The sequence below is a fragment of the Macrobrachium rosenbergii genome, chromosome 13 (genome assembly GCF_040412425.1).
Source record: "Macrobrachium rosenbergii isolate ZJJX-2024 chromosome 13, ASM4041242v1, whole genome shotgun sequence".
Lineage (NCBI taxonomy): Eukaryota > Metazoa > Arthropoda > Malacostraca > Decapoda > Palaemonidae > Macrobrachium > Macrobrachium rosenbergii.
In genome coordinates this window covers 34,491,413-34,518,496 of record NC_089753.1, presented here as the reverse complement: position 1 = coordinate 34,518,496, position 27,084 = coordinate 34,491,413, and the positions used below count along the sequence as shown (strand labels likewise).

The following is a 27,084-nucleotide window of genomic DNA, read 5'->3' as shown; positions in this document are numbered from 1 at the left end:
TCGCAGTTTCGCTTTGAAACAATTGTTTGGTGAGTGTGGAAAGTAAGATGGAAGAGAGAGAACATGAAAGGAGGTACAGTAAAAGAAATGAAAGGGGCTGCAGCTAGTAAATTTCTTCTTGTATTTTCGCTCGTGACGTGGAAATCCTGTACATTGGCTCGGCTTACTCATCAGCCTTCTGCTATTTACCCTACCCTCCCAGTCCCAACCTACCATGCCCTGGCCCAGGGCGGACAAACATATTTGCAGGAGGGTGGATGTCTTCAATACCATTCTGTTCCCCTACCTACCCAATGCCCACCGGGGCGGACAAACCTGTTTGCAGGGGGTGGGTGGCTGTGTCATGTCTCCCCTACTGTCAGCCGAGGGAGAAAAAACAAGATCTACTCGGATTTTATTATTATAAATTGTTAATATTTTTCTCTTTCCACACCACTGTTTAACCTTCAACAGATCTTAATCGTATGGTGTGAATGTCAATGGGTCACAGTGATTCGAACGCCGGCCCTGCAGGCTAGCACTCTGCAGGGCCGGCGTTCGAATCTCCGGCCGGCCAGTGAAGAATTAGAGGAATTTATTTCTGGTGATAGAAATTCATTTCTCGGCATAATGTGGTTCGGATCCCACAATAAGCTGTAGGTCCCGTTGGTAGGTAACCAATTGGTTCTTAGCCACGTAAAATAAGTCTAATCCTTCGGGCCAGTCCTCTCTAGGAGAGCTGTTAATCAGCTCAGTGGTCTGCTTAAAACTAAGGTATACTTAACAGTGAAGCACAATAGGTCAACAGTGTGAGCGACAGCGGAAAATTTGGTCTATCTCTAAGAATCGTTTGTTCGCAAAATTCTCAAACATTATTTCGCTTTTATATACAAAAACGAGAAGCATCCTCTCGCAACTGTGTCTAATAATGCAAGCAGCTGAAAACATCCTACGAGAACCTGAGCGTATCTCCATCATTAGTTGTAACAAAAATTATATTCGGAATTTTGATTAAAACCTGAATGTTTACGACGAGGCCCCTTTGTGCGACTGGCTTTAGCGTCGCTAATTAGCGACAGGAAGCAAACAGTGTAGGAAGCGCAATTGGTGAGAGAGAGAGAGAGAGAGAGAGAGAGAGAGAGAGAGAGAGAGAGAGAGAGAGAGAGAATCACTCAAAATGATCGTATGGAGACATAGAGTATCCGTGGTATTTTTTTAAATAAACTACAAGACTTTGCAGTGGAGATAAATGCTCACACATCATTAGGACTGAGTGAGCATTTGTTCAGAGAGATATTTATTAAATACGAACTGGACAGACACCCACATGCCTGTCGATACGGGATTCATCTGAATACCTACTAATTATGTTAATTATAAGTGCCATAATTCAAAGGTATCATCAGAGAGCTGATTACTAATTATACTCCACTACCAGGTGTTAGTGAATATATATATATATATATATATATATATATATATATATATATATATATATATATATATATATATATAGATAGATAGATATAGATATATATATTATATATATATATTATATATATATATTATATATATATATATATATATATATATATATATATATATATATATATAATATTATCACTGCAAGCAACTTATTGATTCCACTAAAACAACTGCTTTTAATGCAAACAAACTATATATATATATATATATATATATATATATATATATATATATATATATATATATATATATATATATATATAGTGTGTGCGTGAGTGTGCTTTTCATCCCTGACTGAATCACCACAGTCGTCTAATTACCACGTACTTGATTTACTTCTCAGGTCCGGGAAGGCAAAATGGGTTCCTAAGACTTTTACCCATACTGCCAGTCCTTGCCCAGGAATCAAACGTAGTATAACTTTTGGTTGTGAGTATAAAACTGACATCCTATTCTGGGCATGTATAAATACCCATAAAAGCACTAAGTGAAATTGCCAAGGACTCGGGAGATTACGATGCTCCCACAACACCGTTATTCTCTCGTCCATGAAAGAACTCTTTGGATTTTCTGTAGTAGTCAATTGCTCGCAGAACAGAGAAGGGGATAAGTCTTGTCAGCGTTCTTACGGTAAAACGGAAAGTACTGCTGTTTCCTGTCGGAAATTTAGTGATTTAAAGAAGGTGCGTTTTCCCGACTGTTTCGCTTTTATGGTGAGTTTCTGTGTTTTCTTACTTTTTTTTTTAGGTTGATAGTGAAAATGAGAGTTCGTTTCCGTATAACGGTTTACAGACTACACCGTCACGGTTGATTAGTTTGCTGATAATTTTTCTGTGTGATCTCTAACCGTTTTTCTTAAGGAGCAGTGCATATCGTTCCAATCATACAAAGATTAGGGATTGTTTTTAAAACCGCAGCATCCAGACTGTTCATAGGTTGACACTTGCGTAAAACCTACGGCCAAATTTGTTTCAGAAAGTTACATGGAAAAATATTTTTCATAGATACTAAGCATTAAATGGGTGGGTTCAGGCAAGGATGTAACCGATTTGCTCAAGGATTAGGCGTTTATTTTTCGGAAGACTCCAGCCACCTCCCACTTTATAATTTATCTTTTTCTTGGGTAAATCACATCAAAACAAAAAACTTCTTCCCATTACATAACCTTCGCAAATGCTTAATAACAGAGAAAAATAATCAAATTACGTCTTAAAGGGTATGGCAATACCGTCCCCAGACGGCAAAAATGTAACCAGTAAACACCCCTAGGTTACGATAGGTTGGTATTATCAGGTTCTTTTAGTGCCCTATCATTTCCTAGCCATTTTTTGCATGAAAAACCCAAAATGATTTTTCATGCAAAAATGGCTAGCTGGCACCTTTCGAAATGGCTGGCTGGAGTCTTCCGAAAAATGACCGATCAGGCTAGTGATCATGAAGAATAGAACCAGGTTGAGCTGTGTAGTGATGAGCAGGTTATGATGGTATGTACAGTACATTTTGTTAATTTGCTTAATGCTGGTGAATATTCAAGTGAATTACAGCATTAGGTTATGAATGGTGAACATGAATATGGATGACCTTATGTCTTAAACATGAGGTTGTGCCTATCTGTTAGTGCTAAACACGTGAGTGGGTCAGGTCGAGAAATTCATCTACACAAAATCGACAGGTCACATGGAGGCAGGCTCGACTGACATATGTACATGAGGTAGAAGGTACATATCACAGCAGATGCGCGTAAGAAGCTAGGTAGAAGCTAGGTTATGCTGTAAAAGTTGCTAGGTGATGCCTGGAATAGACTAAGTAAATGAGATGAGACCCACATTGGGTAACTACCAAAATAAAAAATGGGGAATAGATGAGAAAGGCAGCTGTTAAGACAGTTTTACACTAAAGTGATGGCCAGGCTTAGTTTTGACTACATGTAGCCAACAGTATACGAGTACAAGAGTAAGGGACAGCTAAGTTGTGAACTGATATTTTGAGGGATGAAGCCAGGCTTGGCTATAACTGTAAATATAAAGGTGTGAAGGCCAGTCATGGTTGCAACTGGTGCAACTGAGGGTGAGAAGGTCAGAAAGTCGAGGTTGCAACTGGTATGCCTAAGGTTGGGAAAGCCAGTCAGTCGAAGCTGTGAACTGTGCTCTTGAGGTTTGAGAGGGTCAGTCAGCCAATGGAGATGTAATTAGTACATCTATAGGTGATTAAGCCAATAAGTCCTGGTTGAAAAGGCATCCTGGTCTATGGGGCAACAAGCTGACATAAATGTAGGAGTGGAGAGTTCGGGTTGTTTCGGCTGCAAGTCATTTGGGCCGTAAGCATGCTTATGTGCAAAATGGGCACCGTGTTTAGTGCCAGCCCCTTGGAGATGTACGTAAACTAATGACGGTAAGTACCATAAACATAACGGTAAATACCATAAACATAACGTCTTACGTTGTTGCGGATGTTACGGTCTGAATGACTTATGGCAGAAATGACCAGGATCGGGTGTGAAGACCAATCCTCGTGGTTGTAGCTGATGGTAATGTGTAGGTAGGTTGGGTGCAGTTAGGAGTTACTCACGTTAATGTGACAGCCTGTCAAAACAGGTTATGGCTGGTGCTTATGTAGTGTGAAAACGTGGCATAGCTAGTTTATAACTGATGATTGTGTTAATGGAAGCCAGAGTAGGCTGTGACTGAGAATGCACAGCAAATGCTAATATTTGGTCACATCTAGCATAACTTTGGTGGAACTGCATACTGAATAAATATATTAATGTAGCTTTAAAATTTGCAATTTCAGAACTTTAGATTACTAAAATAATCCTTAACAGGACCAAATTAATTTAACTACGTTGAGAAAGTGATGTGTAAATTCTGTTTGAAGTTTTTCCATGGCCTGAAGTTTTTCCTTGTCTGGCCACGCAATAATAAGGCTTGGTTTCTTTATGGTATTTGGTTATAAGCATCAGGGAGTAGCCTGCATATTTTGTGTGTACAATTCAATCGTTTTTAATTCAGGGTGAGCTGAAAGCTCATACTTTGTTTTTTCGGGTATCATTACGTATGTCTCTGGCATGAACTCGCAAACCCCTAAATAGATTTCTACTAAATTTTGCACAAAGCATCCAGAGTCAGAGATTAAAGTTTCTTCCAGTGGAGGCCACTTCCACTCCCACTGGGAGATAAGGTGGAACAAAGTGGTAATTTCAAGTGTTCTGTAGAACTGCAGGACCAAAAATGACGACACTTGCGTAAAAGTTTTCTAATGGAATGTCTAATGTTAAGCTTTGGATTTCAGGGACAGGATATTATTCAGTTTCACTGATCTTGGAATTTCTTAAAATCTAAAACAGGTCTCCAGTAAACAAAATTTAATAGGAATATCATGCTCATGTAATGTGTAAAGTTCAAATCCTCTATGAAAGAACTGTGTGAAACATAACAGCAGTCTAAAGTTTTACTTAAGTTATAGAAAAATAGTAAACTTGGTGCTCTTAACTGATAGCACAAACAGCCTAAAGCCATAATCAGCTTATGATAGGTGCTGTCTGATCTTAGAGTAATTTCTGATATACTGTATTTGTCCAGGTTTTATGTTTTCATTAATTCATTCCACACTTACTGCTAATAGTACAAGGAATTCTGAGACTTTGAGGAAAATGACCAAATTTTAAGTTTTTTTTTTCTAGGTACTTAAGGTTTAGCCTAATGGAACAGGGAGAGACTAGCACAACAGGGTCATCTGACAATTCAATCCCAACTGAAAATCCAGTAGCGGTTGATTCAGTGGCAGCTGATGCTGCAAGGGCAGCAGACATGCCAAGGGTATCCGAAGTTCCACAGACAACTGACACTACAATGCCAGCTAATGTTACTGGGCTTGTCAATCTAGTGTCTTCTAACAGTTCAGTGCCTGCTGATAATGCGGAAACATCGGGCAATTTGGCAGCTGCCAACACAAAGGCTGCCAACAGCGTGGAACCTGCCGTTATTCTAAGGTCTTCTGGCAACACTCAAGAAAGACAGAAGCAGAAACTTTCACGGTCAACGCGGTCTATGCCATTAACAGGTACACCCTACAGGTACTTACCCGAGAACTGCACTTTGAGTGAAAAGAGGCTGAAATCCAGCCTGAAACGCAGGACAGTCTGTGGTGCAACTCCTGTTGCTGTAAGTTTAGTTGAATGAAGTTTTTATGGTTTCGGTTGTATATAATATTGTCTGTTGTTGTGCTTTGTCTTAACATGGCTTCTGGAGTCTTGTTAAGAAGGCTGATGTGGGAAGAATATGCTATTTTTCTATTTTAAGTTGACCCTAACACCAAGAACTTTTGGATTGCTTCTAACACTGACTACCTTAAAAGAAAATTGCTGTGTAAGCAATGAGTATAAGTGAATTTTAAGTCATTCTCAAAAGTAATTGGAAATGCATGTATAGCAGGTTGACAGCATTTGAAAAACTTTCCATATTTAATTACAGGATAATCTGGAGGAGGAGTTTAAGGCACTATCCCTCGGAAAAGACCCAAATGCTTTACAAGATACTTGCTTTCAGGTTAGTCATATCCTTTAGTGGATTTTATACCTCCAATGTCTTTTGAGCCTAGAATTGCCCATATAGTCAAAATATAACTGAATCTGTTTGCCTTCATGTGCAATTGTATGAAAAATAGGGCCCAACTTAGCTGAGATGTGTATACAGTAATTATGAATTTAATTTCATTAACTTTAAATGATGAAAACTAAGAACAGTCATATTGGCAACAATTTTTCTTCTTATCAGTATTCCAAAGGCATGTCTGAAACAGTCTGGTTTAGACTGTGTGATGAACATCACACTTGACTGCTTGGAGTCAACCCACAATTTGTTTCTGCACTATGAAAAACATGGATGACTGTAGTTTGGAATATCATGTTGGCACTTAGAAGTGGATGGAGTGACAGCTAACGAAAAGGTGCTTTCGCGTCTCAAATCTTTCAGATCATTGTGAAAGGTAAACTTGCAAAAAGTGCCTGTGGTAAAGCTGTATCGGGGAAAAACTTGGATCACTCAGAAGGAGGCTCTGCAGGAGCAAGCAATGGGGACACGGTAGGAGATTTGGAAATTTAATCCTAAGTATAGAAGCTACCGATAGTTTAACTCGAGTACTTTTTATTTGGAATTTAAAGTCATAGTTCTTTGTCTAAAAGTGTTTTGGGGTTTTGATCCAACATCTCATAAAATACTTTGGGATTTCAATCCCGTGTCTAAAAGCAAGTGGAATTTTTTAATCCGCAGTGGTAGTGCTTTGCTCTTTTGAGACAAACAGTATTGCAGGTATGGTAATGGATGGTTTTTTTATGAAATTGTAAACTGACTCTACTCAAGTTTTAGCATTTATTTACATGTGAGTACTAATCAAAGACCCAATATTCATTTAAACTCTACTGTGAGGCTGTAAAACCCGAATTTCTACATAATGTCAGATCGTACAAGATACAGTACACACACAACTAGTCTTTTCTGTGAATAGAAAAGGAACGGTTCTTACGCAGTTGAAATAGACCTACTTAAATGTATAACTTTAAATTTTCTTGCTAGAGCATTTGGGCAGGCTGAATCAGCACTGCAAATCAAATAGATTGAAACTGGATTTGAAGGTAAAATCTACAACCCATGGGAAAGAAGTGTGCGATAGTGTCAGCTGGGCTCCTGCAGGCAGCAGAACTGAGAAGACTCAGACCAACTTGGATGAGGATTACAAAAAGGGAGGCTAGAGATCATCTGAGCTCTGTGTAAGATCAAGAGCAGCTAAGACTTGTGGTGGAATTTCACAGAGGCCCTTAGGGTCATGCATCTTTGGAGGGAATGCTAGTAACATCATCAAAATGACAGAACCAACCTCTCCTGGATATAAGCACAGTCCAGTAATGGATTAGAAAGTAGTGCTTTAAAAGACTGAATATTAAAAACTGATATCAAATATGCAGGAAAATTTACCCTCAAGCTGGCTTGGTAAATTTGTCCCAGTTGGGGAGTTGTAGTGAAGTCCCCTAACCAGGGCCTAAAAAGTTTTTAACCTAATGCTGTTGCCTGTGTTCCCGTTACAGCAAGCTCTTGGAATCTGTTCTTAATTAAGAAGTTGAAATGTAATTTAGTAAAAAAGTTTCTTTTAACTTTAAGTACTGATAATAGTTGATCTTGTTCTCTCTCAGAGCATTCATCAAAATGTGCTCCTTGCACTAACATGCTTGGACCATTCTGAGACCAGTTTGGACTTTTTCCATATTTTTGGGCGTAAATTAACATAGAAGGCTTCTATTTTTGTGCTCACTAATTTACAGGACAGCACTGGAGGAGAAGGAAAGGAGGACATATTACAGATACTACTGAATAACTTTCACGTAAGGAACTGTGCTTTTGCAATTATGTATTGAAACGTTTTGTGTTATGTTCTGGTCACCAGAAATGCCAAGCACCTTCAAGCTTGCAGTAGTTTCTTGCGAATCATCTTAATTAGCACTATTTATGTACAGAATAGCTATTCTGAATACTTTTATTTACAGTTTTATGACAGCGCGGTTTAATTTCAAAGAGGATCTCCTGAAATTTTTTTTATTATGGACGAAATTTACAATTTTTCTGACCGAGTCTCGTGAATGCTCCAATTATCCGTAGTTTTAGAACTGTTTTTGAAGTTTATATTGGAAAGAGGGCCTCCTGAAATGATTTTCTTTTCATAATGAACTAAATTTAAATTTTCTCTGATAGGGTCTCTTGAAATTTTACCTTTTCATACGAGAAAACCAACTTAATGTTGAATTTGTTCAACTTATCTTGCAGGGACAAGGAAGAGAACATTTCCAGAGTTTGGTTCCACAAATAAGCGTAATTCCAGATGTGGTCGAGTACAAGGTGTGGTTCAAAACATTCTAAGTTTACTTAAAAAAATTAAAATTCTGATTTGATATTAACACTAAGCCTTTAAAGAATGGCTAATCCATTTATGACACGGCAATCACTTGACCTAGGAGAGAGTAAATTCAAGTAATTTTCTCATTAATTTGGAATATTTTTTTCATGAAATTTTTAGCTTTCAAATTTTATGTAAGGTCATTATCACAATGTGCCAAGTTTTTAATATCCAGGGTGCTGCCTTACTGGTTTTGGTAACATACTCATGTGTGTCTCGGAAATATCAATGTTACCTTGGACTCGCAATTTTTTTAACGCGTGCACAGGTCAGATGTGGGAACCTCCTTATTTGTTGATTCTCTATAAGTTCCTTAACATATTTTCAACAAATTTTGTTCAGTTTACAATCATGAAGGCTCATTTCAAGTCTTAATTTGAATGTAATATGTTCCACTACTTTTCCAGGCGCACGAGTCGTATGACGTTCGGCTCGATAACCTAATCCTACAAAACCAAGAAGAAAAGTCTTGTATGTGGGTCCCTCAGAATGCTTACAGCATAGATTTCACACAAGACGATTATGAGGAGAACTACTTCATTTCGCATATCGTTCACATCGACGAGTACCGTGAAATGAGGAAGGCCAAAAGTCTGCTTCCGAAACCCATAGAGGCAGAGATGGACAGCACCAGTCTGAGAGGGATGAACGGCGCCTGGTTTCGGACGCGCCCACCCCACGGCCACAGTAAATATGGGTGCGCAAGTCTGGACATAACTCTGCACAGACTTGTAGTCTACTACCTGTTAACAGGTCGGTTCAGAATGTACCTGGCGGAAGTTTTCCAGTCGCCAACAAGGTGCGTCAGTCGTCTCGTCATGGTTAAGAAAACAGACCAAGATATCCCCGGCATATGGGCGGGCTTCGAGCTCTACAACCCCGGTGGGCCTTGGTTCGTGGTGAAGGACATGGCGGAAGGCAGCATCTCCCACAAGTTCCCGCGGTTCATCAGAGCTTTTTGTTCCCGTGAGCGCCATCCAGTTGAACACGAGGTGGAGGTCTTCTTCAAGTTTGATGAGGGTTTCTTCAAGAAGGTTTTCACGAGGATGGACATGCTGCCAGTGTCTCACGTCCTGGCGAATGGTGGTGAGGAAGGCATGTGTCAGAAGTATAGGTCTGGAGATCGTGCAACGTGGGTTCTATGTCCGTCGCCCCTGTCGGTGACAGAGTCCTATTTGGAGATGGGTGACATTGACGAGGAGTTCTGGGACTGATAAAGCTGGGTCAGGTTCTAATGACAGAATGGTAACTGAGATGGTGCACAAAGTCAATCTGCAGTGAAAGGTAGATGAGGAAATCAACTCAACAGACAACCTCTAAATGATTTTGAAGAGGCTACAAATGAAGACCTCTGTTCTACCTCAAATTTAAAACTGCGTGTAAATAAATAGCATTTTTTGTTAAAAAAAAAAAAACAGCTTAAATATTTATGCAAACTGTCATAAGCCGCTGAAAATGGTGGTGTGATACTGTGAACTGCATGGATGTGTAATGGACTATTATAAAATGCTAGTTAAAATACAAGATTTTTATATTTTTAATACTTATTTAAAACCAAATTAAACTTTAGCTAAAGATAACTATTACGATATCAAGGTCTATTTTAGCAAACATACTACCTGTCAACTGTATTAATTATAAAATTATCTTTTTCATGTGCTGTAGCATTACTGTGTTTTTAAATAACTGGGTCCAGTGACTATAGAAATTTCTCAATATCCAACAGGGAACGGTAGCTTTGCCTCAACTGAGGTTTTCAGATTTTTTAATATTGTTTTTAGCTGCCCTCTATGAAAATTTATTGTAAAATTTAAATTTGTGCATTAGTTTTATATTATGAGCAGGAAAAACTAAATTTCATCTTGTCTACACGGCCTATCATTTCCCTTAGTCAAAGTTGTCAAGAAGGGGCTATTAGCCTTTGGTGAGCGGATAAAGTTATCAAAAACAGCTGTCTCAAGACAAAAAGGCTGGACATTGTAAAATTCAGTAGACAATAGGCAAATCATAATCGCGTGGGTTTCCTCCTGTTACACCTTTCAAACCTTTTACTGTCAATTTCCGTTTCAGCGCTGAATGTCCTCATTAGTCCTAGTGCTTGGCATTCGGCCTAAATTCTATATTCAATTCAATTCAATCAGCAAATCATTCCTATCATTAAGGTTACTACATTGATCTTAATTGTTTGGAATGTTGCCTGTGTTGTTGCTACGGAATTTAATTTAATATAGAATTTAGGCCAAAGGCCAAGCGCTGGGACCTACGAGGTCATTCAGCGCTGAAACGGAAATTGACAGTAAAAGGTTTGAAAGGTGTAACAGGAGGAAAACCTCGCAGTTGCACTATGAAATATTTATGCAGCGAGGGGTAGATAGCGAGTTGGAAGAGAGATATGAATGGAGGTACAGTAAAAGGAATGAAAGGAGTTGCAGCTAGGGGCCGAAGGGACGCTGCAAAGAACCTTTAGTAATGCCTACAGTACACCTCGTGCGATGCATTGACGGCATTTCCCCCCAAGCGGGGAGTTGCCTCTCTCAAAATAAGGATGAATCTAAATAGCCTAGCTGGCTAGGAACTACAGCAGCAACTACTGTTAAAGGTGCAGACAACTGACAAAATTAGTCCTTAAATTTATTCGATACACAGTCTTTGAATATTTCAGTGATTTAAAAGCCAAATCTTAGGCTTAGGAAAAACATGATTGCCCTTTTTTGCTTGCTTACATGACGAGGCGGCATTTGAGAGCAATATTTTACTCAACATTATTCTTTACTGAAGTTGGAAAACTGGAATTATTTAAGTAACCTCTTGGTAATAACCCAAATAATGTTGACCTTCAAAAAATTGGGGAATTGAATTAACCTCTTGGTAACAACCTGACAATTTGCTAACCCTATCGGGAAAAAGGAAAGTCTATACACATAAGCTTTAAATGAATGCATAACTATGTCATGGAAATCAAAATTGTTACTGACATAGGGCTCCATATTTTGTATGGTGATAACCTTGAAAACCACTTGGGAAAGCTCAGAGGCACAGACACCAGGGCAAAAGTAAATCCTAACTATAGCTCATGGAAGGTGACTAAATAATTAAAGTTGATGAGATAAATCAAAATTTCTGGCTAGAGAAAATAACCACTTCGAAACTAGTCGGGAAGATAAAGATCTTAGGATGTCGTCAAAACCTACAATAAAGTTAAATATACTGGAGCAAAGCCTTGATGTTATTTCACATTAGTACAATCACCTTTGTAGATGTAGTTAACCTAAACCACACCCACCCCCCCAAAAAAAAAGCTCGGACAGCCCTGGACGCCAAAAGAAATTTTCAGGCTATGGGTAGCGTTATTGTTGTCAATGTTTCATATTAGACAGCTGTTAGCGCTTGAGGAGTCGTGAGCAAAAATATAGCATGATAATGGATAGCCTAATCAATATTAGCCTAGATGTAGCCATTGAGTCCAGTCTGATGACTATATAGTAATCATGTTCAGAAAACTGGGACTGGAAATATAGTGTGGTACCAGAGACCAAATAATCGCAATCTGCATACTACATCACCACTTAGGACCAAGGATGGTTCTCACAAAACTGCTCTGTAGAACAGCAGGCATGCTAAGTCTAGGCTCATGAAAAATCAAACTATGCTTTTTCTATTACTGCTTACTTGAACGTGCTTGACACTGAATGAGATCACATGCACACACATGTATCATATGTATTTATATATATAAATGTATATATGTCCTTGAAAAATCGTTACAAATCTCTTATTAACCAATTTTCCTAAAGTTAACACAAAAGCAGCATAAAAATTAGTCTGCAATGTCCGGACACTGTTTCTTATCAGGACCTGTTCGCACAGACTGTGCAGTTACAATACTGTTTTAAGCAATTGGCCAGACTTTAGAACAGCCAGTGCTTGGCATGACAACTTAAATTTCGTAAATCATTCCATCACTTTGGTTTCCCCTCTCATAAAGTATAAGGCTATGTGAATGTGAACACCATAAAATACACTGAGATGTGGGAGGTACCGTTGCTTTTCTCCACTCGACTGACCAGGTTGACGTGCAATTTTTAGCATTCCTGAAGTGACCAGAAAATTCAGAAGCTCAAAATGAATGGTGTTAACAGGAACGTCAGCTGACGACTTTTTATTTTCCAAAAAACATGAAAAGTACGTTTACCGTGACCTTGAAAAGCTATGACAGCTTTCTATAAATACATGTTAGTGTATGTATAAAAATTTTGGAACTAAAAGGCGATGGGATTCCAGCTAATTAACCAAAGATGGGACAGAGTTACTCCATATAATGGAGTTTTCAGAATTTTCATTTTACGTCATCGTGATAAATTGACAATTTCTTCACATTAACGACCATCTGCTTGCTGTACTAATTGTATTATAAATATGAAAACTACGCTTACCACTCTTTTAGTCGGGTTTGATGATATAAAGGTATATGATCTTAAAGCAGCGTTCCTAACTACGTATGCACCATTGCATACAACTTCACGGCGGTTACATTCACATTACTCCACTATCAAATAGGAAGCTTTGCCCAACACTTGAGTTCCTCGTTGGACGAGTCGGTATAGTTCTCAGCTAGCACTCTGCTAGGCCCGAGTTCGAGTCTCCGACCGGCCAATGAAGAATTAGAGAAATTTATTTCTGGTGATAGAAATTCATTTCTCGGTATAATGTGGTTCGGATTCCACAATAAGCTGTAGGTCCCATTGTTAAGTAACCAACTGGTTCTTAGCCACGTAAAATAAGTCTAATCCTTCGGGCCAGCCCTAGGAGAGCTGTTAATCAGCTCAGTGGTCTGGTTAAACTAAGGTATACATAACTTTGCCCCACACTGAGCCACAATCAAAACTGTCACGGCCGGTGATGCCGAAAGCGGTTAAGAAAGTCTGTCAGGTGAGGCAGAAAAAAACATTAATGCTAAGGTATTTCCTAAACAAATTTTGCTAAATTTAATTTATAAATATACATTCCTTTTCAAATAATAATTACTTCATTTCTGTCAAGCCCATGGAGATATTTTTACATGCAGTATAACGAGATTTTTGTAGGTGACGATAAAATTCCTTAGCTGATATCATAGAAGTTTATCGTTATTGCCTGCTCATATATGGTGCTCAGCATCCACAATAGTTTCAGTGATATCGGCTGTAGCTATTTACCGTCAGCTCCTAAAACAAGACTGGCGCTTGACAAAATGGGTCTCCTTTCTTGACACACTGGCCTGGATAGAAGGAATTATTCTCCAATCATAGGGAAATCTGTTATAGAACAGAGTTAAAGAAGTTGGACAGCTACAGTAGGTGGGAGGAAACCAAAAGAAACACACGAAAAGTAAAAGGCAGAAAGCAATGACCAAAGGGGCACTACACAAAAAAGAAAAGAAAAAAAAACACTGCTGATAGTACCTGCAGTACTTCTATACCTTGCGGGATGTGGGGGTTGGTATTAAAAAAAAAAATTATGCATCAATTCATTGTCACAGAAATAAAGACCAAACGGAAGATAATAATAATAATAATAATAATAATAATAATAATAATAATAATGATAATAATAATCCACAATTATATAGTAATATATTTAATATATAATAATTGTGGATTTTTATTACGGATTGTTTTTCACGAGATTGTGAATATCTTAGCAATAATAATAATAATAATAATAATAATAATAATAATAATAATAATAATAATAATAATAACTGTGGATTTTTATAACACAATTGTCTTCCAAGAGAATGTGAATTTCTTAGCAGCAATAATAATAATAATAATAATAATAATAATAATAATAATAATAATAATAATAATAATAATAATCCACAACGTGTCTAGTCGGTCAGATGAGAAATTCGACAATTACCTGTAAATGTACCTAGGAAATCTGATTGAAATCCTGCCCCTTGACAAATTGCCAGCGAAGCTACATCATTTCATGTGAAGAGTGTAAAAGTTCCTGTTGAACTTCCTGAATGTATGTTTAGCCTGCCAGTAATATGAAGAAAGAGGAGATTTAGTTTTCGAATCATTTAAATAACTAGGGAATATATTCCAAGGATTGCTGGTTAACTATAGGGGCTTTCCGGCATTCTGGGGTCCTTGATTTGTTTTCCCCTCGCGGACAGTCGCCTTGTCATTTGAATTGAACCCGTTTTTGAAGCAAGTCGAAGGTCTGCCACTGACTTCTTTTAAAGGTAATGGTGTGTTTTCACTGGTGGTTGTGTGGAATGCTGAACACGTCGCTCTTGTTGGATTGGTGCTAAAAATCCGTTTACCAAAATTCCGTTTGTTAAACTGGTTAAATTTCATATGACTTTCGGCCGAAACGACCAGGACCGGAGAACTTTTGGAATGAAATTTGTAACTGTTTTCCGTTTTGATATGCATACATTGTTCTTTGGGGGCTTGCTTTTAAAAGTTAATGACGGTAAACCCCATAAACATAACGGTAAATACCATAAACATAACGTCTTACCGCTGTTTTGGATGCTACGGCCTAATTAGACTTACGGCCGTAACGACCAGGACCGGTTGAAACAAACATTTGAGAAAAACTACGTATTCTAAAATAGGCGCAATAGTAGGTCTTGCTTAATAAATTTTTAGAACTCCAAGCAAACTGTATACCTTGCGACTTTAAATTGGTGCGTAGGATGTCGACTTTTTAGTCTTGCCTGAAAGCAAAAAAATATTTTTGTAAATAAGCAAAGAAACGTCTTGGAAAATTTGGCCAGAGATTGTTAGCCTCTCCAGGAATGCTTAGTCAACAAGGAAACCAATTCGCCCAAAAGTGCATAATCTTAAATTTTAACATTTTTAATTACCAACGTTTTTTCACTCTCGACCTATTCTTGTTTAATTTACACTTTAATACTCAAATACGTTCCCATGAGTGACGCAAATAGTATCAGCGCTAGCACCCTGCTAGGCCCGAGTTTGAGTCTCCGACCGGCCAATGATGAATTACAGGAATTTATTTCTTGAGAGAAATTCATTTTTTCGGTATAATGTGGTTCGGATTCCACAATAAGCTGTAGGTCCCGTTGCTGGGTAACCAATTGGTTCTTAGCCACGTAAAATAAGTCTAATCCTTCGGGTCAGCCCTAGGAGAGCTGTTAATCAGCTCAGTGGTCTGGTTAAACTAAGGTATACTTAACTTTAACCAGGAATGAATGTTAAAACGTAACATACGGTAAATATCTAAATAGATTTGCAATAGATTTTAGTACAGTTTTCATAAGTATATTAGGGAGACGAAGTGAACAGTGTAATCCAATACAGAGTTGTGGTATTAAGAGTGAAATGCCAGATACATTTTGTGGCCTCACCTCAAAAAACTGCCAATCGCGTAGGTTTTGAGTATCACTATCCTTTCAACCAGTTTCCAAGAGTTGAAAATATGATTACCAATGTTTTAATGAGTGCTTTGAAGTTTAACGTTCATTTTGTTACTAAAGGAGTAGTTTTAGAGTAACTAGAACCGCTATTATGTCCTACGTTAATGGGGGGCCACAGTGGGCTAGTAGGGTTTTTGGGGACGTGAAAACATACTAGTGGAATAAGAGGGCCTATCTAACCTTACATAGGGCACCAGGTCCTTCCCTGGGTTGGGGGGGGAGGAGCATTCCTCCTGAACCCCTTCACCTAACCTAAACACTAAGTTAAGCAGGGGCGTGACCTAAACCCCTTTCTTTATCTAGAGGGTGAGGGGTTAGCCAAGCTATAATTGACCTGTCAGCTGCCTTCCGATCATACTAATCTTTCTATAAGCGCAACGATTGGTTCTCAAGTTTCCCTGGAGTGAAAGTACAGACATTTCTCACTCTGGCTAAGGGCCCTATCAATCTCGCATCCCTACGACAGACTGTATAAGTGGTAGCTTGAGTCACTGGTCTTCTGCTCATTGTCATAACTTAGAAATCAGACTTTTCCAGGCGAAATTAAACTCTCCAGTCAGTTGAGAATGTCCTCCCAAGAAGAGTTTCTAAGTTTGTATCTCCGTAGAAACAAACCTCAAACATTATGGGTAATTTGTATTTTCCCTAGGTATACAAACCCGAGCCTAGCAAGATTCCCACCTCAACCAATCCCCCCCAACCCCCCTAGTCCAGGATGCCAATGGAAAATTGTACTGGCTCCCATACCTCCCATCAGTTGTTACCAAGTTTCAATGACAGTCTCCAGCTTCCTCTGAAAAATACTTCATGCCAATGTAAACCTAGTAAAAATACAAAATGCTATTTTATCTTTCTGACTGCTTATCCTGTGGTTCATGCATTTTGTTACCACATGTAATAACTCCAATTTCCGGAACCCATTGGGTTACCACATTTTTGTTGGGGCTCGAGAATCGCGGAAATGAGTGGTTTGCAACAAGTCTGAAATGCATGAACCTTGTTAAAATACATTGTTGTGTATCTGATGAGAAATTGTGTAGTTTTTTCCCATTGTTTTCCTTGTCTGAGGGTCTGGGTTACATAAAAAGTTTGGTCTTGCCTAAGCAAGTAACCTTTACAATAAAATTAGTGTTAAAGTGCTCCATGCTAGTATATTATAAATGTATTGCCCATTTGATTGGTTACTTTGTTTTGGCATTACAATTACCATTGTATAAATTATTCCAAATAGAAACCCAACGTTATTTTGATTTTCTCTTATTTCCTAAAGACTTGCATATTTCAGATTAAAATGACTTGAGAAAGATGGGATATTGAAGAGAGTTCTCTAACAAATCATGACATTTTTCAGTGACTGCCTACAGTACGAGTACAATTTAACAGGGTTACAATTTCTCTCTAGGGAATCTGCTGAATACACCAAATACCTGCTACAATGTTAGGCCTAAGAATCACTCCTGAACCCTTCAGTAGAAAAACTGGCCACTTTGAAAACAATGAAAGGCACCACCATAGAGCTAGGCCTCTGAAGAAGGGTAACATTCCAGAGTTTTCAGAGCCAGTACCACGGGATGATCTGGAAGAGTCCCAGCACTTGTTAATTTCCAAAAGTTCCGAAGAGCAAAAGGAGGTAAGTGTTGCGACGTGCTTAAATTTGGATGAAACTTGCCTTTCACTGTGTCCACTGATCAGCATCCACATCACCAAAAATTGCTGTAATTTTAGAATTCACAATCCAAGCTGTCCAAATTTTTTGATGAGAGGTGGTGAATAATGAAATTTAGGACTGCTAAATTAGCTTTTTGAAAGCTTGTCTCACTTTGGTGCTTACAGGATGGGATTGAAGTAGTGGATGAAGCATTCAAGCAGAAACTGCAGGAATTACTTGGTATCCAGGTTAGCCCAATTACTTGCTGCATTTAGTGTATCTTTGACGCCTGTACCTATGTTCACTTGATTTGGTAAAGTTCTGATGGTAATATAGGTTGTATCAGATATTAAAAATTTGTAGAATTTTCTGTAAATACTTCTATGCCAAAAGTTTATTTACTCTTGAAAGTGTGTTGTGTAGAGGAAATAGGTTACTTGGATTTAACTGTTCCTTACAGAGTAGCTAAATCAGTAGTTGTTTCAACTTGGGTTTAACACTAACATTGTATGTGCTTCAGGAAAGTGGTATCAGGGAAGCTATTGAAAGTGTAAGATGTCATGCAGTCAGCGTTCCAGAGACAGTGCGCAAGACTACTTGCAAAGATATTCAAGCAAAACTAAATGAAATGGTAAGCAGGCTACTGATTAACATACCACAGGGTGACCAGTTTAGTTCCGACAAATCACCGGTGACATTAAAATGTTAAACTAGCAAAGCTTTCCTTTTGACAATGATCTGTTTTTAGGTAAAAATCTTGGTGAGACAAACTAATCTAATGGTATAACAAGAGATGCTTTTTAGGGCACAGTTTTTTTTATCAATGCACCTATGACAAAATATTTTGCACACTACCCAGCTAAATCAGACGTAAGGGTTTGCATGCTATGTTAAACTTTATCATTTTCTTTCTTTAGGAATATACTGTTGAAAGAGCAGTACACTGTGCCTTGAAAGGACGTGAGATAGATGCCGCATCGATGCTAACTGAACAAGCAGCTGAGCTGCAACTGGAGTTTCAAAAGATGGTATCAGGATTTCATGGTACAGTAACTTCTGAGGTAAGTTCAGTGGAGCTAAATATAAGAGCTAGTTGATATGAAAGTTCGAGCTAAATAAAGTGCTAGTTGATATGAAAGTTGTAGAAAGGGGGATACATCTTCATATAGAGGGGTTGATATGAAAGTTGTAGAAAAGGGAAGATAGATTAAATGGAGTTAATGTGGATTCTGTTTAGACTAAGAACCTGAGTATAAATATGGCATTAACTACTTATGGAAAACAGTACTGAAAACTTTTTTCTAAAAGTAATGAAATGCTGTCTTCATTAAGGAACAACTTGTGTTGCAAGAAATCGAAAAAAAATAGGTCTTAGTGTTTAAAAACAAACCTAAGAAGAATCTTATTTCCAGGAACTTTGTGGTGGAGATGCAAATGAACGATTTTCTACAAAATGTACCGAGAAAAATGGATCGGTTAATGAAGAGAAATTAACTGTCAATGGAGCCCACTGCAAAATAGAATTACCTGAAGAGAGAGACTGTTCCAGAGAGGAGGAACTACCTGTTTATAGTGCTGGGTATAAATCACTTGGTAATCAAACCCAGTCGAGATTTTACAAGGGAAAAATACCCGAAGGTATGCTGTAATGTTAGGCATGCAGCTATGGCCACCTCTGGGTTTGCATGAATGTACTTTTGTTGAATAATCTTTTTCATGTATTTGAGAATCTGAATGTCAAATCTTTTGATTTAAGGGGCCTTTGTTGTGCACTTCGGTGCATGCATACATGTATTTTTAAATTTTTACACACTGTTGTGAATGTTTATACAGACTTTGTTGTGAATGTTACACAGACTTTGTTGTGAATGTTACACAGACTTTGTTGTGAATGTTACACAGACTTCCTAGTAATGAAAGAATAACTTCAGGAGACCATGGAGGAATAATTCTGAGGACAAATGGTTTTGGGAGAACATCCCCAGCTGAAGATGTTCTACGTCTACTGTCGGCCATTGATGAGAAGTCAGTCATTGAGGCAGTATCTGCACTGTTGGATGCTAAGGTAAGCCAAGATGATTTTCCTTCCACTGAGACTTCAAGAGTCATGTAAATTCTGTGGTGACATTTGAAGTCTCCATTAAATTTTATGCCGTTTAAAAAGTTTATGGCACAGTGTTCGATATTTGTTGCTAGTTGAAGTCTGGCGACCAGAGTACTGGTTTAATTAACATTACTCAGGCATTCCACCACTGAAAGTTTTTCCCTTCAATATTATTTGGTGATGGCAAAGCAGGTATCTACTTGGACTATGTAAAAACAACCATGCCCTTAGGATTTAATTCGCAACAGTATTTAGTAACGATTTAATTTAAAACTTTCTTGACATGCCTTAACTTAAAATGTTTTTCACTTAAATAGGGGCGCTTTATTTTTCATGTTGCTCTTTTCTATGTACTGACACTTTAGTTTGCGAAGTTCTGAAAGTCATTTTCATTATTTCCCAGTGTGACGGACCATTGCTTCGACTGATAGCATCTAAACTAATACCCAGAACTGACCCAAAGGTAAGTTTTGATTGCAATTTAAGTTCAATCAGGCCTACTATTTTGCTGTTTTTTGGTACTTGAGGTTCTTTGTCAACAGACTTCGATGTGACAATGTTGACAAAGAACCTCAATCTGACAATGTTGACATAATGTTGAGGTTAATCCTTGTTTCAAGTTTGATGTTAGTGCTGGTTTAAGTAATCAGTTTACTTGGTATAGGTAAAGCCTATAATCACTTCGAAAAAAGTATTCTTAAGATGGATAATCACTTTGAAAAAGTTATTCTTAAGATGGATATCATTTCATATATAAACCTCTAGTCATTAAAGGATTCTGAACTTAATGCATTTTAATATATTTTACATTAGTTTTATATAAAACATATTTACATTAGTTTTATTGACTAATAATAAAATTTGTATTTTCAGAGCAGCAACCCAGTCCCAGTACATGGAGACAAACTGCTGCTGGAAAACTTTATAGAGGGTTACACCATCTGGATTCCTGAAAGCTGGCACAGTCTAGCTTTTGACAGAGCAGAATACACTGAAATGAAACTTCTGTCCCACTTAGTTCAAACAAACGGCTGTCAAGGGAAAAAAATTGAAGAGGTGTTGAAGATGAAACATGTAGACGAAGGAATAAACACTAGCCTCTCCAGAATGGAAGGAGTTTGGTTCAAGGCTTCTCGAGGACTGAATGGTTTTGACTGTGTCAGTAATGGGAACTTGAACATTGAACTTAGCTTTGACAAGCTCTTGCCGTACTTCCTGCTCACAGAGCACTACAGTATTTATGCTGTAGAAATTTATGAATGCAGTGAAAGATGCACAAGCAGATTTGTGATCTGCAGGTCGACTGACCAGTGTGTTCCATCAAACTGGGTTTCTTACAAATACATGCAGCCGGGCGGACCTTGGTATGTCACGAAAGATGAGAGAAGCCAGACAATTGTCAATAAGTATGCAAGGAGGATAAGGCGTTGCAATGCCATGGTTTCGCCCGTGGAACATGAGATGGAGTTTTTCTTCAAACTAGACACTAAGTTCAAGAAAGAGCTCTGTGATAAGTTGGCATTGGTCCTAGATATTTAGTCGACTTTTGGTAAGGGACTTAAATAGAAGTATGATGCACAGCTCGGTATAATTGGAGGCTTCCAATATTAGTAAGGAATCGAGAATGGTGTTTAATTCTTTAACCCACTCTTTGAGGGTCGAGAGTGGTGTTGAATTCTTTAACCCAGTCTCTTGAGGGATGTTAACCAGTTTAAGAGATTGTGTGAATGTAGGGTGTTGGCAATTTGATGAGATACTGTGTTCTGAGTTTTGAAAAGATTAAAAATCCCCTTTAAAGAAGTAAAATCTCTTAATATCTCAATTTTTCCAAACCATTGTGATGTTTCTTGTGAAATGTTTTAGTCATATTAAGTATGAGCTGTTTATCCGAGGCGTAGGAGACACTGGCTATTTTAACTAATGAAGAAATAAACAATGCAGGAATGTTTGAAAAAAATTTTTTTTACCTTTTTTCGTTACAAATAGTTACAGAACAATGGTTAACTTATCCTGTAATATAAAGCAAACAATTTAAAGTACCAATAATGGCCGTTATGAAATGCTAAAATTTTTTCTTTAACCTCCGCAATTTAAAAACTTGGAATTTAAGAGTAATTTGAGAGTAAATTCATTTTAAGTAAAATTGTGATTCACAGCTTTTTATTTTTCCTGGTGCTGTCCTTGGGTCTGGAGGCCACGTACTATTTTCTGACTATACTTCAGTCCTCTACTAAATGGTGTAGACAGCATCCATGTCATGCCCGGCTGGCTTTGCTAGTGAAAGGGTCAAACCTGCTGAGCAATGCTTGGCTATGTGAACGCAGTTGAAGGAAGGCATGTAAATATGATGTAGGTTTATGAAATCTTCATTTTACACAAAGTAAAATGTTTGAAATTACTAAAAAATTGGTAGGCGAGATTTATGAAACGGTCAAGATTATTAGTGACAAGTCCTAAACTTTCGTATGGAGGACAATACACACGAATTTTGACGGGAAATACCAAAAAGGATAGCACTGGCATTTTACAATGCCCGAGTTTCGCTCTGCTTATTTTGGTGAGGGTTGGCCCACTCTAGCACCAACAGATGAAGAGTTAGACTGCGATTATTACTTGAAATATAACGAATACACTGGCATCCGTGAAAAAAAAAAATTTTGAAGGAAAGTTCCGACTCCATAAATTTATAATTAAAATATATGATTTGGTTAAATCTTTTCACAATGGATGACAGTTCGAAGAAAATACCGTACGGTGAAGTACACAGGTAAGGGGCTACTTTAGAGTTAGGCGCTACTTGGACTATGCTGAGTTATTTTATATCGGCATGCAGTGTACATGATTAAGTAGTGGGCCCAGGATTTAAGCTAGAAGACGGAGGGCCAGAAGAAACGGTCGTGCTGGCTGGGAATGTGAGGGAGGGGCGGGTGAGGTGGCATTACTTGTGAGCATACCATGTGGAAGTATCGATGGAGCCATTTCACTCCCTGCACAAACACCCTGTCCACATATGAAAGTGTGATAAGGCCCTGTCCACACTAGCGGGCACTGCCCGACGGGCAAACACTGTTCCCATAACCGTTCCACTATACTGACCGACCGAGTATGGAGCCAAAACGATGCGAATGTCTGGTAACTGCTTCAGAAGCGAGAGAAAATATAAACAGCTGGAAGTGCCCGACGGGCATGCCCGCTAGTGTGGACAGGGCCCAAGAGATTTGGTGCGTTTTGAGGACCACTACAAACAATATACTAGCCTTGGAAAGGGCGGGTCTGTCCCATTTATACTGTACTGTGTCGTCTTTTAGGTCCTTAAGTAATACACTTGCAGAGTTTAGTTTACTTCTCTAAAGCCCTGTCCACACTAGCGGGCACTGCCCGACGGGCAAACACTGTTCCCATAACCCGTTCCACTATACTGATCCGCTGAGTATGGAGCCCAGAGCGATGCGATTGTCCGGTAACACTGCTTCAGAAGCGAGAGAAAATGTAAAGAGCTGCAGGTGCCCGACGGGCATGCCCACTAGTGTGGACAGGCCATAAAATAGTCGTACTGAGCATGCATATTCAACTTTCACTCTTATGCTTTTATATATATGTCGTTCTACCCATGGGTCTACCTTTCTATTGAAAAAGTTTTTCCACAAACTTCCTCGTTCAGTTCCTATATGCCATGGACAGATCCTTGTGTCTGCAGATTTTGAAAAAAAGTCTGCATGCCATGTATGATAAAGTTAAGTATACCTTAGTTTTACCAGACCACTAAGCTGATTAACAGCTCTCCTAGAGAGGGCTGGCCCGAAAGATTAGACTTATTTTACGTGGCTAAGAACCAATTGGTTACTTAGCAACGGGACCTACAGTTTATTGTGGAATCCGAACCACATTATAGCGAGAAATGAATTTCTATCACCAGAAATAAATTCCTCTAACTCTTCATCAGCCGACCGGGGAATTGAACTCCGGCCCATCGAGTGACAGTCCGCAGCTCTACCGACTCACCCAACGAAGAGCTTGAAGAAATCAATATAGCCTTGGACAGATCCTTGTGTTTGAAGATTTTGAAAAGGAAATCTCCAGGTCATGAATGCAATCAATAACGAGGTGGCAGTCAAGTGTTAAAGTGTGCAAGCTAAGTTATCATAACACAGACCTCTTGTGCACCTCATGTGGTGCACTGTAGGTATTACTTAAGGTTCTTTGCAGCGTCCCTTCTGCCTCCAGCTGCAACACCTTTCATTCCTTTTACTGTACCTCCATTCATATTCTCTTCTTCCATCTTGCTATACACTCACTCCTAACAATTGTTTCATAGTGCAACTGCTAAGTTTTCCTCCTGTTACACCTTTCAGACCTTTTTTATTGTCAATTTCCGTTTCAGCGCTGAGTGACCTCATAGGTCCCAGAGCTTGGTCCTTGGCCTAAATTTTGTATTCTATTCTCTCTCTCTCTCTCTCTATTGATTTTCGATGTCAATAATGCTTTCTGAAAAAAAAAATCGTACAAATAGCAATACTGGAAAAATAAACTTTCAGACAAATTCGAAGTTGCTTTTTGGAAGTTCTGAAAATGTTTGGATGACTTCACATGTTGCCTCGTTGCCCACGGGATATTGCTTTAGAATCGCAGTTAACTGAGAGAGAGAGAGAGAGAGAGAGAGAGAGAGAGAGAGAGAGAGAGAGAGAGAGAGAGAGAGAGAGAGATTATTTCTATACTATGTTTGCGGCGTCTGCCCATAGGGATGTATGTAACCAGTCAATAGCCACCAACCCTTGCTTAAATCCACACTGCTCCTTCCCTTATGACACCTCCATCATCCCTCCCTGCTATAAAAAGTAATTCTTTGTCTCCTGCTCCTTAATGACTTCTCTAACTCATCCTTTGGAACATTTCCCAGATCTGTACACCCTGATCATCCTGGTCAACCAATCAACCATACTATCACCACATGCCTCACTAAAGTACTTGGAATCCCATTAACTCCAGTGGTTTTCTTATTCTTTAATTTCCTAATTACTCGCATTCTCAAACTTACACTCTTGCATCATTAAGCACCTCCTCTCTTTTATCGTCCACATTCCCCAAACGTTCGAAATATTCCATTAACCCAGGACTGCTTCACTTCAGACAGCACCTGTCCCATGCATTCATGGAGGCAGACTTCCCCACCCCAAAAAACCCCTACCAGTAATGACTTTCTACGGCCCAAAATGAGTTTTTCGAAGATTCATTAACTCTTTAACCTTTCTCTCTGGATTTACTTGCGGGCAGAACAACTTCCTGTTCTTGCTCAAAAATTTTGCTCGTAGTCACTTTTCTGTTTCCATTATTTGCCTGTTTAGTTTTCTGTAAAAGAAAACTATTGTGCCGGCTTTATCTGTCCGTCCTCTAAAATTAATGAGGCTAGAGAGCCCTCCAGTCATCAAACATACCAAATTGCAGCCCTCTAGCCCATGGAATTTTCATTTTATTTAAGGTTCAAGTTAGCCATGATCTTGCGTCTGGCAACTATATAGAACAGGCCACCACTGGGCCGTGGTTAAAGATTCATGGGCCGCGGCTCACAGAGCATAATAACGAGACCACCGAAAGATACATCTATTTTCGGTGGCCTTGATTATACGCTGTACAGAAAACTCGATTGCACCGAGGAAACTTTTCTCTCAGTTACTTCTTGACTACCATATTCATCCTATCATGTACAAGATTTTCTCTTTTGTCACGCAAGTGAACCTCAAATAATTTCTTTTTTTTAATTCGCTATCCCTTTCATTTCCTCTTCCCACCATTTAATGATTCTGTTTCTTCTCTCTACCCTCCTATACCCATAGACACCCTCTGTTAACCCTAATAACTCACCCTCATTTACTGCACACTTATAACTTACTCCTTCCACTTCCGTGTCTTTACCTTGACACAATTTTGCATCATTTTTTACCCCTAAACGTTCTTTGAATTTCCTTTTTATGATACTCAAAGAGGCTTGTGCTGATTACATTTCCAGCCACATTTCCACCATTTCCTCTCTTCAACTGAATAATGATTAGATGCACATCTGACCACTCCTCTTGTCACCATTACATCCATCAACTTGCTCTTCCAACTGTTCTATTTAAAAATGAAATGTCCTGGAGTTTTGAATGTATAAAGATATGGTAATAAAAAAGAATGTTACCTGATTTGTTTAAGGAGAGAAAGATGGATGGTTTAGCATTCAGTGAAAAAAAAAAAAAAAAAGGGTGGAAGGAAAGTGTTCATAGGGCTGGGGAAGACAAAGAATGATTGAGTCTGGAGTGGTAAAATGGCGTCCTGTCAAGAAGACCATGGGGACTAGTGGAAGGTCACGAATATGCAAGCTTGAGGATTGTAAAGGTTAGTGTATGCGTGGCTAGAGTAATGGACCAAGAATGGAAAAGAATGAGAATGAAAGAAAATGGCTTTTGGAAAGTCTGAAACTGTGCAAGGCTGGTTTAGGACGATATGAAAAGTTGGCTGTGCTACTGGAATTAAATGAATAAGGTCAGTGGGAGAGAAAGAGATGACATTGTTGGTAGGTATGGCGTTTCAGAGGACAATGAACTGGAATGTGTTCGGAGGGGGGTTGTGGGTGTGGCTGGAATACTGGAAATACAATTTCTAACGAACATTGTTTGTATATAATAATTTACAATATATATTTGTATATATATACATATATAATATATATATATATATATATATATATATATATATATATATATATATATATATATATATATATATAATTTATACATGTATAAATAGTATATATACATATATATATATATATATATATATATATATATATATATATATATATATATATATATATATATATAATGTCGTAGGACGTCTCAAGGTTCGACGCAGCATCCATTCGGCCCAGCTGAAGCGCTTTCCGCCCATTAACTTTTCATCCTTCTCGCTGGCCTCTTTCCACCTAGCTGCCCAAAGTTTTTAACTTGACCTAGCTCCATTTTCAATTTCATTTTAAGAGCAAAATATTTAATCCTCCGGGGGAGGCCCGTGAACATCTACCCATGTGGGTCAGTGTCCTCGTTAAAAATAATCCTGGACCATTTGCTAAGCCTGAGCAACACGAATGTACACAAGAGAAGGAAGAGGCGAATGTACACAAGAGAAGGAAGAGGAGGAAGAGGAGGGGAGGAAAGACAGTCGAGCAGAACCACATACATACACAAACACACACACAAACACATACACAAACACAGCTCCAACCGATCCAGAAGCGAAAACATCCATCGTATGATAGACGTACAAAGAGAATATACAGATTATACAATTTAGGCCGGAGGCCGAGCGCTGGGACCTACGAGGTCATTCAACGCTGGAAGGAAAACTGGGAGGAAAAGGTTACAAAGGTATAACGGGAGGAAAACCTCGCAGCTGCACTACCAAACAATTGTTAGGAGAGGGTTGAGGAAAGTAAGATGGAAGACAGAGAATACGAAA

The 27,084-nt window shown here is 38.6% G+C and overlaps 3 protein-coding genes across 4 annotated transcripts in view; 2 read left to right on the top strand and 1 right to left on the bottom strand.

Moving 5' to 3' along the window:
* The window catches only part of LOC136845152 (uncharacterized), a 169,693-nt gene that overhangs the window by 132,459 nt on the left and 10,150 nt on the right, over positions 1-27,084 (bottom strand). The gene's annotated exons all lie outside the window — the stretch shown is intronic.
* Positions 2,037-10,275, top strand: LOC136845150 (uncharacterized). Of its 2 annotated transcripts, XM_067115095.1 has the most exons (7): positions 2,037-2,147; positions 5,144-5,624; positions 5,934-6,008; positions 6,435-6,542; positions 7,778-7,837; positions 8,277-8,348; positions 8,814-10,275. In XM_067115095.1, exons 2-7 carry the CDS (start codon positions 5,163-5,165, stop codon positions 9,618-9,620), a joined length of 1,584 nt encoding a protein of 527 aa, XP_066971196.1. In that variant the 5' UTR covers positions 2,037-2,147; positions 5,144-5,162; the 3' UTR covers positions 9,621-10,275. The 2 variants fall into 2 exon arrangements, with proteins under 2 accessions (XP_066971196.1, XP_066971197.1); XM_067115096.1 differs by lacking the exon at positions 6,435-6,542.
* On the top strand, positions 14,523-21,550 carry LOC136845149 (uncharacterized). The gene is made up of 9 exons (XM_067115094.1): positions 14,523-14,638; positions 17,244-17,471; positions 17,675-17,737; positions 18,010-18,120; positions 18,407-18,550; positions 18,902-19,127; positions 19,421-19,554; positions 19,997-20,056; positions 20,467-21,550. Exons 2-9 carry the CDS (start codon positions 17,277-17,279, stop codon positions 21,130-21,132), a joined length of 1,599 nt encoding a protein of 532 aa, XP_066971195.1. The 5' UTR covers positions 14,523-14,638; positions 17,244-17,276; the 3' UTR covers positions 21,133-21,550.